The 14930-nt window shown below is 37.2% G+C and overlaps 1 protein-coding gene across 3 annotated transcripts in view; it reads left to right on the top strand.

Moving 5' to 3' along the window:
• Window positions 1–14930, top strand: part of LOC144753177 (mucin-5B-like) — a 404695-nt gene that overhangs the window by 242160 nt on the left and 147605 nt on the right. For all 3 annotated transcript variants that reach the window (XM_078640943.1, XM_078640942.1, XM_078640944.1), the window contains one exon: window positions 10239–10275. In XM_078640943.1, the coding sequence (XP_078497069.1) occupies window positions 10239–10275 (37 nt within the window). The remainder of the gene's footprint in view (window positions 1–10238; window positions 10276–14930) is intronic.

The raw sequence follows: 14930 nt of genomic DNA, 5'->3' as shown, positions 1-14930 counted from the left end.
TTCATTAAATCTAACATCTGGCCATTATAACATATTTAGCGCTGCGTGGATTTTCCGCATCCATGCATCCATCCAGCACCTATCCATGCATCATCCACCCACCACACAGCATCCACCCACCCATCCACCTATACATGCATCCATCCATCCATCCACCCATACATGCATCCATCCATACAGTAATGAAAGTGTAATGTAGCGCTGCACCAGTAATAAAAACGTAATGTAGCGCTGCACTTTTACTTTTGGCGAGTTGATAGGAGGCTCGAACCGTGGTTGACAGCACGAAAGTCGGCAGAGCTATCCGTCAGGCCACATCCTCTCACTGTCATCGATGTAGCCCGTTTTTAGTAAAAGACCATTTGCTTCTGTTCTCCTTTTTTTAAAAGTTTTGTTTCACCCCTTTTCCGTTTTGTCTATATAATATTTACTGTTTCAGTTTAGTATAATTGTAAATTATTCTAATTGAAAAGTTTTGCCACCCCTTTTCCGTTTTGTGTCACTTGTTTTGTATATGTAATATTTATTAGCTTGTAACCTAAATGTTAGTCCGTTTCCGTATATGTACTATTTATTAGCTTGTAACATAAATGTTAGTCCGTTTCCGTTTGCATCCTTAAAAGTTCTGTTTTTATGAAAGTCTTGCGTCGTTGTAATGGCATGTTAACATCGCATGCGTTGTAATTGCATGCGTTGTTAATGCCATGGCGCCGTTGTAGCATGCGCACTAAAAGTCTGCGATGCCAACGACAATGCGATGTAAAAGTCGCGGTGCGATAGCACCGCGATGTATTTACATCGATGTAATGGGTGTTTCCCTGGGGTTATGGTTCTAGCAACCATTAGTGGAGCATTCAGTAATCTAATTGCTTTGGGGAAATTTGGCTATTGAGAAAAATTCTGAAAGCTAGTTTTGCTACAGAAGATCTACATAGCAGTTAGTAACTTTGATATACCAACTCACTTCTGTGCCTGAGATTCTCCATGCTATGAGATTTGAGAGCAATACAAGATAAGCTTTCACCAGAGGATCCATACAGTATCTGTAGTAGTCTCTTTTCTTTCCTTTCCAGAGGATTCATACATTATCCATAGAAGTCAGTTTTCTTTCCGTTTCTCCCTTAACCCATTTTCCTCGGGGAAGGACTGTGTGATAGCTGTTGTATCTGTGTCTCATAATTTTTTTTGATGGAATAACATACAAAGCAATCCACCCTGAAGACCCAAACCTGACAGCTTGTGAGGACTTATTTTTCTGGACTCCGGTGTTAAGCCTTTGCAGGTTATGGCAGAGGCTATTACACAAAAAAGATTGTTTCTGCTTAACAAGCTGATCAAATTAGGTATTCAGAGAGAACAACAAAGCATTAAGCTCTTCCCTTTCCAGGAGTGCTATATCCAGTCTCGCTAACATTAGTACCTCAGTGGTAGTAATTCCTGTACTCCACCCTTTTATGTCATTTGGAGGTATGGCTTCTCAAGAAAGATACATTGGGGATCCTTTGCAATTCCAATCTTTCATGGTAAAATACTTAAAGCTGCCAAATTTTGTGCAAGGTTCCATGAAGATTGTCTTCATGCTCTTGTACCTTACCAAAGAAGCTTTGATGTGGGCTGTACCTCTAGTTAATGATAACAGTTTTGTGCTTAAAAATGTTATTACCTTTTTGGAAAACAGTATTTGACTGAGGACAAACAAAATCGACAGCTTATGTATTATTATTGATCTTTAGACATTATCTATTATAAATGGAATTTCAGCACTTAAGAGAAGAATTTCATAGTATGAATGACTCAGCAGCAGCTGCCTTTTCTAATGTCTTACGCGAAAAGTTAAAGGATCCTTTTACAACTTGTGATGCATAGATAGAGGGTATTTTGCAAAATAATGATCAATAATAGTGAAGAAGTCTTCAAAGGAAATGGATGCTAATGTATCCATCCATTCCTGGGTATATTATTTGAAACTACAAAGCAAAAGTTGGATCATTAGAAGTCATATAAGAGAATACAGTTCTGCTTGACACAGCTCCTGCTATGTCAATCAATTAATTAAACTGGATTGAGTCAAGTCATAAATAAAAAACAATGATAGAATCTTATAGATAATCACATATGATGCAGTACCTTCTGTTATCATCATTTAAATCATATAAAACAATTACTGCCATTTGTCATCATAAAAGTTTTTAACTCATCTTGACAGAAAAAAACATTAACTCAAATACTGATTCAAACAAATCCTTAAAAACGACTCTATATTGAAATAGACATAAACCGCCAATTAAATATTGATTACAAAAATATCAAGAACAGAAATATCGACTATAAAAATATCGCCATACAAAAATATCTAAAATACCCTAATATCTATAACACAAATACAAAATATTGTCATCACTCTAAATATTTTAAACACTAGCCAAATGCCAAAAACAACAACCATAAAATGTTGTCAATGATAAATAAATAACTATATTGTGTATATTTCAATTGACTTACAGTACTGTTTTAAAAAGCCACTAAAACTGCTAAATAATACTTTAAATATTTATAATAATTGATTTCATATATAAAAACAGAATACATTATTTCGAAATATTTCTTGAAATATAGCGAAAAATAACTATGTATACTTATATATATATATATATACATTATATATAACGAAAACATTTAATATATTAAATAATATTAAACCAATTAATACAATTCTTATAAAACATGATCTATTATTAAAACAGTAAACATATATATATATTTATACATATATGTGTATTTATACATACACGCATATATATATATCTATATTGTATTACATGATGAGTCACCTTAATATACAATTGAAACATCAAAGAAACTACCAGTGAAATTGAACGTAAAATAAACTAACTCATGCAAACACTTTACAATAAAATTACCTGTAAAAAAAGACTCAAAAGTGCACTTTAATTTGCAGTAAAAATGCCAAACCTTGAGTAAAGTGACATACTGCCATATACAACGCATAAAAAAGGAAGATTCAAACTACAAGTAACACAAACAACATTATTAATAACTAGATAATGTCAACAATTAACTTTAAACTTGAACTCAAAAAGTAATTAAATGCGTTTTATTTGGATATCACTAACATAGGAAACAGGAATGGAGCAAAGCCGAAACACATAAAACGAAAATAAGAAATTCACCTTTCTAAACTACAACTCAACAAGCACATTTTACCAAGTAATTATTTAGAACTTAGCTCAAAATAAACCAAACCTCAGTAAACAATAAAACTAGCATAAAATTAACCTCATAATTTGAGAAAGCAATTCTTTAATTATGTAATGATAACAACCTTTTATTTAAAAGATTAATATCAAGAACCAATCACATACCTTTCCAAAAAAAGACCTCAACAATCAAACATTTCTACAAAATAAAACAACATCAAATCGTAAGCATAAAATGTAAAAAAAACTATAGCGCACATCTAATTCTAATGCTACATAAAAATATGAATATTACAAACATTTAATTAATATAACTCTAAAATCCACAGAAATAATGGCAGGCACCGCTACTTACAACACATCTCAAAAGGCAAAACTGTTATCCTCCCACATGGAATATACTTACAGTCAAGAGAGCACAAGCACAGAAAATATATATTGCAAAAGGACAAAGTATTATTCAAATGCTTGGTAAGGGAGGGCTCCTGCTAGGAGCGATGTACAATTGAGTGTTACAGATCATAATCACCTGCCAAACGTGACAGAATAAGAAATGTTTTACAAAACCTTAGAGAAGCAACAGCTCGTTTCCAAGAACCAACATCTATTTTAATAAAATCATATCAAAAGTTCCTGCCGACAGTACAAACTCCAGGATATCCCAAATTTGAAAAGACTGATGGAATGAACAGAAAAGCTACAACTGAAACCCCTGTGACTCCTAAAAAAATTCACAAATATCCCTGATATAGGGGCGGATTATGATCCAGTTTGGAAAGCATTCCGATCAAATCGGTACCGGAATGCTTTCCAGATGACTCAGATCAGGGGAGTCCGACCGTGCGATTTGGATGCATCCGAATGCCTTTGGATTCGATTTGGCCAGACTCCCATTGACTTCAATGGGAGCCTGTCTTGCGACCAAATACACAAGCTCCCATTGAAGAAAGGGGTGGCCAGCGAAAAACGTGCACCAAGGGGGGCCTGCTATGGCCCCCCAAAGACAGATTCCGACAGCCATTTCGTACCAGGCAAACCGAATCGGAACGGTTGTCCAAATCAGTCATCGTAATCACTTGCTCGGAAACCGAGGCCATAGAGCTGTACGATTCGGCACAGAAAGGCTCGACCTGTACAAATGGCTTTAGGAACCGATTCGGACAGCCCTTATGGTTTCCCATAATCGTAATCAGTCGTTCGGAACTGTGTACGATTAGGTCGGAAACAAGGGTTCCTAATCGGATTCGGCAAGCCCGAATCCGATTCGGAGTCCTTCCGAACGAGATCATAATCGACTCCATAATGTGAGATTTTTAGTCAGCTTATGGCCCTTTTTCCTCAACCTGATATAGACCAGGAAATCTCACCGTCACAATTTCCAAAATATATAGCAAATGAATGCGAGAAAATATTCTTCGACCTCAATAAATCTTATAAAGAACAACTTATTATTCCATTAATTTGATCAAACAGATAATTTCACATCAACCAATTACAAATTTCTAACAACAACCAATTTATGATTGTCAAAACACACAGGGGCTGATTATGAGTTTGTCGCAGTTGCACCATCTTTTCGCCTGCACAGCTGCGCAAGTACCGCCTACCGTATTATGAATTGAACTCCTGTAAGGCGGACGGTCAGTTGCCTTTTACATGGTGGCGCCTGAAAAACAGGCACCGCAATGGGAATTGCAAAACAGTTGCAGGACGGCATGGACGGTGGCGTCCATGTCATGCTGGAACTTTGGGGGAATGCAGTCAGGGGGCACACGTTGTGCGCCCCCTGAATTTATTACCATGGCAGGTGGGGCCCTTGTTCCTCAACTGCCAGCCTTTTCCCAGCGGGTCTCCCCCATGAAATAGATGGTGGTGGCAGAACTTGTAATATGTTCAGCTGGACTGCACCAGTCCGGCTGAGCATCTTATATTGTTGCACATTGTGACGACTGCTCCCTGGAGGAGCCGACGGTTGTCCGCCACTACGACTTTCAAAGTTGTAATGCGGTGGACTGCCACCGCAAATCTGGCGGTCAGAAAACCGCCAGACTCAAAATAAGGCCCACAGTCTTTTAATTGGCAGTGTCAGCTATCCATTTCAAAGTTGGCAGTCAATTTTGGTATTTATACCCAGTTTCGACGTGAGTCGCCTGATACCCAATTTCCGCGTAAGCAGCCACTTCTTCAGGGCCAAAAGTATTGAAGCTATCTCTAGCTCTCTGTCAAGGGTTAGATTAACTATTCCCACGTCTATATAAGCTATGGTGGGCAAGAGTGTGTAAGAGGAGTAGATTTACTATTCCCATTCCAAACTAAGCTACATTGGGGAAAGTGATGGGCATTGAAGGGGCTAGATTTACTAATCCCACTGCAATCCAACCTACATTGGGGAAGATGTTGGACAGCAACGGGGTAGATTTAGTATTACTACTTCCATCTAAGCTACATTGGGGAAGGTGTTGGACTTTTAACAGGTGCCGATTTACCATTCCTACACCAATCTAACCTACACTGAGGAAAATGTTGAACTTATCTGTTTAGATTTACTGTTCGCAATGCATCTAAACTACATTATGGAAAGCACTTGATATCGAGGGGGTAAGATTTACTGTTAACACTCCAGCTTAAGCTATATTATATATTATATTCCCACTCCAATGTATCCTACATTGTGGAAGGTGCTGGACTTTAACTGTGGCAGATTCAGATAGCCACATTGGGGAACGTATTGGATATTTAAAGGGTTACACTTCCTATTCCCAATAAAATTTAAGCCACATTAGGGAAAGCATTAGACTTTAATGGGTGTATAGACCTATATCTTATCTAATAAAACCATAAACTAATCAAAGTGTCAATTCGAAAACCTTTCAATAATCCCTTATGTAATTATAATTTAACAAAAAAGAAAAACTCTATAACTATCTAAATAAAATAATAAAGTAACTCTATAAAAATACAATAGGTAAAAACTAAAACATACAAATAAAAAAATAAAAAATGTAACTTTCTTTTTTTTAAACATATAAACACTAACTTAATCTTCATTTTTAAATAATAAAACATAAACATTAAAAATAGCCAAAATTTCCATAAACAAAAATGTATTTTTTTTAATTACATTAAAAAAAAATTAAAAGGTCAAAAATATTCTAACAAATGTTAAAATAGACATGTTTTAATGTATTGTTATATTTTAATCAATATTTATTATTATATACTTTATACATAATGTATAAAAATATATATTTATGTTAAATGAAAACTTTTTTAAAAATATACATTGCAATTAAAACCATTATATTTACAAATAGATGTTTTTTAAATTCTATGCAAATGTCCAAATAATTTCTAAAACATTCCCCACCAAATTTTAGTAGATGAAAAACTTACATCAACAAACTACATTAATACATAATAAAGTAAATACAATATCAATAAATGAATATACTATAAATATTTTACCCCAAAAAATGTACATATAAAAATAAAATCAAACACCCCACTCTTAAAATACGCAAATATTTGAATACTATGATAATATAAAAAACATAACATAAAGCAATTACACACAATGGTATTTATAACTAAAAAACAATATTACTCCCTATGATATTCATCATGAGAATTTGTTTGATGTCATAAAGGCAACAATATTATGGTAAAATAATATTTCTAAATTATTATACAGGTCAAACACTCTGCATATGACGTAAAGATTTTCAGCTGCAGTACAAAGAAGATACATTGCTGGATCCAATACTAAGCAATTTAAATCTTTTAATGATATATTATATATGTATATTTCTGCTACTCATGATTGCAACTGGAACGAATACTCGAAATTACATAGCATTCCATAGGTGTTTATAGTAATAATAAATGCTGAAACAGTGACCTATATTGACTCGTGCACATACTAGTCAGCATCAGTAACAAAAAAGTTCCTTCCACGGATGGAAAATAATGGGCAAACAAATCAGGAACATTATAGTAGTTGGCATGGAAAATGTATGGCAGAAACAGGGCACAATCATCCGTGGGAACTCAGATGATCATAAAAAGCAGCAACTTAGGTAGCATCCTCACAAGTATTAACAGATGTCTTGAAAAATTGCTTTGACCCAGTTTGAATATATTTCGAGGTCCTGCAAGGTCTTCATAGTTTCAAAAAATAAACTAGCTAACAGATGGCTTTTCCAGTTCTCTACCATGAGGGCCAGCAATGCAGATTCTCAAAAATTGAGCATGTGACCGTATTTTGTCAATTTGTGTGAATCGAACATCCTCTCCCTCCCAATTTGCATAAAGGTATATTTAACATATTTGATCTGCTTTTCAAAGCTTGAACTTGTTTAAACACACCAGCCCGAATTGCTCTTGCACGCCCAACATTGATTTGTCGAAATTGATATCTATAATACTAAAGGATCTAATGTAATTATCTTGTAAATAAGTAATGGACGCTTCTTCAACTGTACAAGTGGGTACTGATTAAGGTAAATCAAGAAGCCTTCTAATGAATTTGTTCACCTCTACTTGTAATGTAGATGTTTACGTATATCTCGCTTGCCCCGCTCGATCAACAGCTGTGGGAATACTTATCAATTTGTGCTCTCAACTACTATGTAAGTGAACTGATGAATTTTCTGGGGCACAATGGGCCCATCTACTGTTATGAGCAAGAGTTCTAAACGCGACTGATTGTTATCAGAAGCAAAGCACTCAGTGAATTTTTGCATTATCAGGAGCAGAGCTTTAAGTGAATCTGGGTCTAGTCGGAAACAGAATATGACAAAGTGAAATTCCAAAGCCTAACAACTCACAACCTCATGCATTTTCAATCAAATGTTTACCAGCATCACTCAATACAAATCTGACTAAGATTTGTTTTTTTTATAAAGGCTGAAAAAGGAGCTCTTCCATGCACCAGGAACATTCCCCCATTTGTCAGGTAGAGTGAAGATCATCTAAACATATATAATTTCTTGGGAACACAGTGCTCTTCTCTTCTAATGGCTGAAAGGGGTTCTAGTACTGAACTTCCAGGAGATTATATGGCCAAAAAGAGACCATTGTTGTTTCCCACAACTTCTCAGGCAATAGCAGATAAACACAAATCTCTGAATCTTGATGTCCTCCTGCTTCTGATGAGCAGGATACTTAGCAGCAGGGACCGGGCAAATTTAACTGGGCAGACCTAGGGAACTTTGTTCATCTTTGTGCAATAGCCAAACTAGGCAGACGTAATTAAAAATATTCACACCACTACAACACAACTAAGTGAATATGCGTATTATTAGGAGTTAGGAGTAAGCTTTAACGTGATCTTGGGATTATTGGAAACTGAAATCTAAGTGAGTATGGATATTGTTGTGAGAAGACTACCGTGGGAGTCTACATATGATCAGAAGCAGAGCTCTCAGTGAGTTTGTGCAGAATAACAGGAAAAAGCTCTGAGAGGCACTAGTCAGTATCAGAAGCAACGCTCTGATGGAGTGGCAGGTCCAGATTTGCATAGAGCTGAGCTGTATGTGAATGTGGATATTGTCAGATGCTGAGCCCTGATGTCTCATTAGTGTCACATCTTTGATTCACACAGTTCTAAGCAAGACTGGTTATTTTCAGACGTGGAGCTCTTAGTGGCACTGCATTAAATTTGGAGGAGATCTCTGGGTGAGCCATAGTATGATCTGAAGAGGATTTCTGAGTGAATCTTGGTATTTATGTTAGCAGAACTCAGCAACAGAAACAGGGCTCTGACTCGACAGCAGAGCTATGAGAGAGTCTTGGGATTGTCAGATGTGAGTGCTGAGTAAGACTTTCCATTTGCAGAAGTAGAGCTTGGCGCGAGTCAGCGGTCTGGGTATTGTCAGACACAGAACTCGCTTGAATATTGGTTTACACAGTTTTCAACATTTAGGCAAAATGCTAGAGGACGACTTGGTAATGCAAGTAACTTAATTGGTTATATAGTAAAGTTGAAATGTTAGTAGCATCTCCCATGGATCACCTGCATGACAGATAACATCCAATACAATATGCTAATCAGAACATAAAGTCTTCATCCAACACAGATAGAAGTGGATGTACTATTTTTTGCTTGGGGGTTAAAGAATTTAGCAACACATTTCTTGATGAGGATACTTTTAAATAAACACATGTTTAAGTATCTTCCTTACCACATCCACCAGAGTGTCATTATCCATAACCAAATTTTGACAGATATTACCTCAGGGCATATGACCTCATTGTGAGGTCCCTGGTACTCCCGATTCAGCCAATAATAGGCGCTGAAGTATGAATTGGAATGACGAGAGTCGCTGTAACTTCTTGGATCTCTGGTATTTTTCCCGGTTATCTCACCTGCCAAAAACAGGTGGTTTCTCCTGGTGAAATACCTGTGAAAAATTAGGAATTAACTTGTGGTTTTAGCTGGAATTACTGATTCCTCAGTAATTCCTCATTCCTAATGAGTTTCTTAGGGTCCTACTTATAACCTCTGGTAATTCCACCCCAAAGTAATAGCTTTGCCATCGGTATATGTAACTCTGGGGGTGGAGTTGCCAGGAGGCTTACCAGGGACCTCCTAATGAGAGCATTAGTTTACTGTACAAAATACAGAGCAACTCATACTTAAGTGTTTTACATCTTTTAATAAAAGTCCCCAGTTGTGGAAAACGGATCCTCCAAAATCATTTTTCTCCAGAATAGTCAATGTGATTTAGAATATAATGTCAGTGCAAACTAAAACTGAACAATTTCCACCCTTTCAAAACCTATCGAATGCCAGATTGTTGATGTATTAATGGTGTTCTTTCCTCTGAAAAGCCACTTCCTTATCTCGCACTACATTGTTTATGGGTTTATTCTTTTATAAAAAATGCAATACTAAAAATGTATGTCTTGCTTTCTTAATCGGGAAATGTTGTGAGCTGTCCTTCAAATGAGGAGGTTGTAAGTATTCTACTTCTCTGCCATTGTTCTAACATGTTCTTCTTTCTTCGTGTTTCCTTGCAGTCTCTTGCCTTCTTCTTACTAACATTCTGCTGTGCAGGTAAGTGGTCCCCATTACTTCATTTACTTAGGTATTTAAGGAAGTCATATCGTCTCTGTCATGCTTACCACACTGTGCAAGTGTGATCAAATATGTTGTACCTCAAGTAGACTCAGTGTACTAAGGAGACTGAATGCAAGCACTGAAAATGCAAATGCCCTCTCCTGGTTGGATATAAAAGACAGCATTTATTGGGGTAAGATTGACACCCCCCCAAGGCCTGTGCATCAAAGTCACTGCACCAACGATTGCGATGTAAGTGGCATGAAGATGCGTAGGTCTTGCAAAATAGTCAAATTAAATTAATTGTAGTAAAAGTGAAGAAGCAAGAAAGATCCCACTTTTAGTAGGAACCTCATTACGCGTGCCCCAGTGCAAGGGAAGTGTTAATTCTGCCCCCCAGAAGTTGCAATGCCGCATCAAAGGTTGCAAAATTAAAATTGAACCATGAGGTTCACTTACCAATGAGGACCTACTTCGTGGAATCAGTCATTCTCGATCCGATTCTTGTAGGGGTTTCTCATTCTCTTCCATAATTTACCCCAGAAAATTCAAATGCTTCCCCCCAAAAAAATCTAAAGGCGATGTATGAGAAGTCCGCAGAGTTTTTGTAATTCCCCTTGGGACTAGTAATTCTTTTTTTAAAAAACTTTATATAACAAGAGATGCCATAATCCATGAATGCATAGCATCATGAAGAAGCAGAGGACTACCTCTTAATAATTCTTAGAATATCACGGCCACTTCCATCTAATATTTCGTACCCGCAACATGGTAACCAAGTATGGTAGAGGCCCTAGAAGAAATAAAATGAGATTATCTGGTTTTAAGAGAAAAATTACAATGCTCTGAGGTCTTATAGCATTTGGGGATACCCGACATATAATAATGCCTGAAGCAGCACACTTTGGATCTACATTGACATACATGAATTTGCTTTGCAATTATTCCTACCCAGAAATATTAGATAACTTGACCTATACTAATGGTATGATTCAGATTAGCAAGGGACAAGTGGTATGACATATTTGATGCAAAGACAATTGTAGGCCACAGCAGGTCAACAAAAACCCCTGCCTAAAATTGGGCCAGCTGGATGCTGGTGTCCACATGTTGGCAGAGTGGATCCTGGGGCACCCAATTGTTTATTAACATCTACAGAAGCTCGAGATGGACAATGGCCAATGCACTGAATATTTGCTTTGCATTGTAGTGGTGTGAATGACACAGCAGGAAGAGACCCTCTGTGCATAATGACTGATTTGATTGAATAATAGGATAAGAGACATAGGGGCTCATTGGTGTGCCAGTCCATTCTAGAGATCCCCAGCTTCCTGGCAGGTATTTGTGCACTGTGGCGCAAGTTGTCTGTATGGCAGTTCCCCCTGACAGGTTGACAGAGTAGGCGCTATGTTTAAAGGGCCCTGCATGCAAGGCAAACTTTTTTGTTTAGAGGAATAACATTTTCAAAGGCGGAGTTTGTTTTCTCTAAACAAAAAACAAATGGCCCCAACATGCAGCGAGTTTTCTCCCTACACAACAATTCCTTTCTACATTTCTCCTGCCCGTGCTCACCATGTCTCGATGACAGGCAAGGACAGGGAAATTCATTGACAGTCACCCTGTCCTCGATAGGGTGGGTCAGCTGTAATTGGGACCCGGCAGTCCTTATGGGATGGGCCGCCAGGTCAGAAGTTTACATTGGGAGAGCCTCTGCTATGTAAACCTGGTGCTTTCCCATCTATAAATGTAGAGGCAGAACCACAAGTTTAGTGTGGGAGGAACACCACTGAGATACAGCAGGGCTCCATCTCTTCAAAACTCTAAATGAGACTGATAGGCCAAAATGTCTTCTAAATTCCTTACCTGGTCTGTTGTTTAAACTTCAGTTTATCCCAGTGAGTACATAAAGAAGAACCACTATGCCTCACTCATATATTAAATCCCAGTACATTATTCTCAATAATAAAAAGTCATGAAAAGCCATAAATCCATACGTTACCACCAGAGTGCAGTTAGCATGGAGTACTGATTTCTAAAAATTTTGCAAACACTGAGCGATATCAGATTAGAAAATGAACGATAAACTCAGATACCTATTCACCACATGGTACTTTGATCAGTTTAGAAAATTAATCATTAGTGGGTCGATGGTTTAAAGCTAAGAGACACTCAAGCCTCAATTCCTTCTTCAAGAAAATGGAGTGGTCCACACTGAAACTCCGACCATTAGATTCAACATTACAAGGGGCAATATGCATGCTGAGGATGCTTGATCTATCAGACGACCAAGGAGGTCATATAGACTCTTGCGTGAGGCCAGCCAGGTGGACATGAGATTCTGCCCTCCAGTCTCCCACGCCTCCACTTACCTACAAGAGAGGGCTACCTGCCATATTTAGAAATCATCACCCTCTCTATTTTTTGACAGCCATTTGTTTATGAATCAAACTTCCAAATAATGAGTTTGTTTCAAAAACACAAAAAACAATGGGTGTGATGCACAGGATGATTTCATCCTGCACCTAGGAGCTATTTTTTGTTTTTTCCTGTCTTAGTGCGCCAGGAGGAGCAGAGCAGGCAAAATAAATAGCAGTAGCCCCACCCTAAATAGGGCAGCACGACTGCCACTATGACCGGCTGGCCCTATGGTGGGTAGGCCACCAGGCCAAGGGTTTCTCATGGTGCAACTCATCAGCACCCCTGCTCCAAATGAGGCGGGGCAACAGCGACTTTGACTGGGTAGGTATTTTGCCAGTTTTGGCAGAGCTCTTGCTACACCAAACTCTAAATGACACTACTCTCCACTCCCAAGCCACAATTGTTTTTTGATGATTAATATGATCTTCCCATGTACCATTAAAAAGTTCTATTGTACGCCCCATTTCAAATCAATACAAAGTGTCTCTTGAAATATTATGTTTTCTCATTAACACAGATAAATGGCAATCTGTTGTTTAAGCAGGGGATTATTACAGATATTATCTTCTATGACTTGCCCGCGGATATTAAGAGTATGATGTATTCACTCTCTAGCATGATATTGTTCCCCAGCCCCCTGTTTTTTCAGGGCCTGTGCTGGAGCTTCAAAATCAGTTTTTAGATTTTTAAGAAAGTCTGACTTATTTGTTCATGGCAGCTAATATGCCTAAAAACATTAGATGGTGCCAGACCTTGGAGCAGCCTGTTTTCTCTATGTTAAGGATTTTTTGACTTAGAAACAGTTCTTGGGGCGTGTTCGCCCAGCACGACTGTTTTGACCCAAACCCATAAAATCATCTGGCATGCCTGCATAATTGCATTCCTTATATTGAGAAACGTCTTGCAAATGGAATCTCAATTCCTACAGACTTTCAGGGGGCCTATTAACAAACTACATTTTGTAATATGTAAAGTAGCACTACTGTAGTGGTACTCGTGCTACAAAATGTTATTCACGAACGTAGGGCCAGAGACCTCTGCAATTCCTGTCATTTAAATTCAAAGGTCTCTGCTACAGTAGCCGATATCTCCACACATGGAGGCATACTTTGAATTGTAGTATCAAATGTGTGAATGACAAGGGGGGCTGGCTGGAAAATGAATAATACCTACCATTAAATGGGAGGGTTAAGTGACATTGAAAGAGAGGGTTAAGGAAAGGACAAGCTAATATGAATAGACAACCACAAAAGAGTAAGACATATCTATTCACAAACCATACTTCAACGCCCAGGTGTCACATCAGGATCAAATGTACTCTAGCCCAGACTTGAAGAAAGTAAAAAAACACACATGGCCACTAATTAGTAATAAAAAAAACACTTCCATAGAACATAATGAAGGCAGAGAAATACAATAACACCTCATAGGAACTAATGTTAAACTAATACAATTATTTGGGCATTTAATCTATCCATCTATCTATCTACATATGTGTGTGTGTGTGTGTGTGTGTGTGTGTGTGTGTGTGTGTATATATATATTGTTTAGTGATAGAAAATTATATATACTTATCGTTTAAAAAATGAAAAATATTATTAATTAATTAAACATATATCTTAACAAAAGGTACTAAATAGTAAACAAAAATAAAAATACAAATCTTAGTGAGGGTAGGAGTATTTAAATTATCGTTTTAAAAATTGTATTTACATTTTAAGTTAATATTTTAAGGTAAATAAGAATTGAATACACATTTATTTGACGAGTTAATGTGCTGTAAGATTTTATTTTATTTATTCTAGGTTAATACATATTTTAAACTACTTTATATTGGTATTATACATTAAAATAGTTTTCAGAATTGTCTCTAAACTGTCCCATAGGCAGATCTCCACAACAGTGCAGGTATCTCTGCCTATGTGTGAAAAAGTACTAGAAGTAACTTTACACCTACGAATTCTGTTGTAGGAGGCTCCACTCCATGATTTGAGGGGGGTGGAGACTTTACTCGTTGATATAAATCTACACTCAAAAATGGTGAATAACAAAATGGTGTAGACTTACCCCTAGATGTAGTCGCAAAAATAATTGTGAGTAAATATACATGGGTATATTTACCTTTGTGATTAGGTCACTTGCAATGAGTTGTTTAGTGTTGCTGCAGAGGCCCAATCAAGGGTCTCTGAGTGAGACAGAAATGAAATAGGGTAGAAGTGGGAAGGAAAAATGGA

The sequence above is a fragment of the Lissotriton helveticus genome, chromosome 5_1, assembly GCF_964261635.1.
Source record: "Lissotriton helveticus chromosome 5_1, aLisHel1.1, whole genome shotgun sequence".
NCBI classification, from domain to species: domain Eukaryota; kingdom Metazoa; phylum Chordata; class Amphibia; order Caudata; family Salamandridae; genus Lissotriton; species Lissotriton helveticus.
The sequence above is the reverse complement of the archived record's forward strand: the minus strand, read 5'-3'. Positions and strand labels throughout refer to the sequence as shown.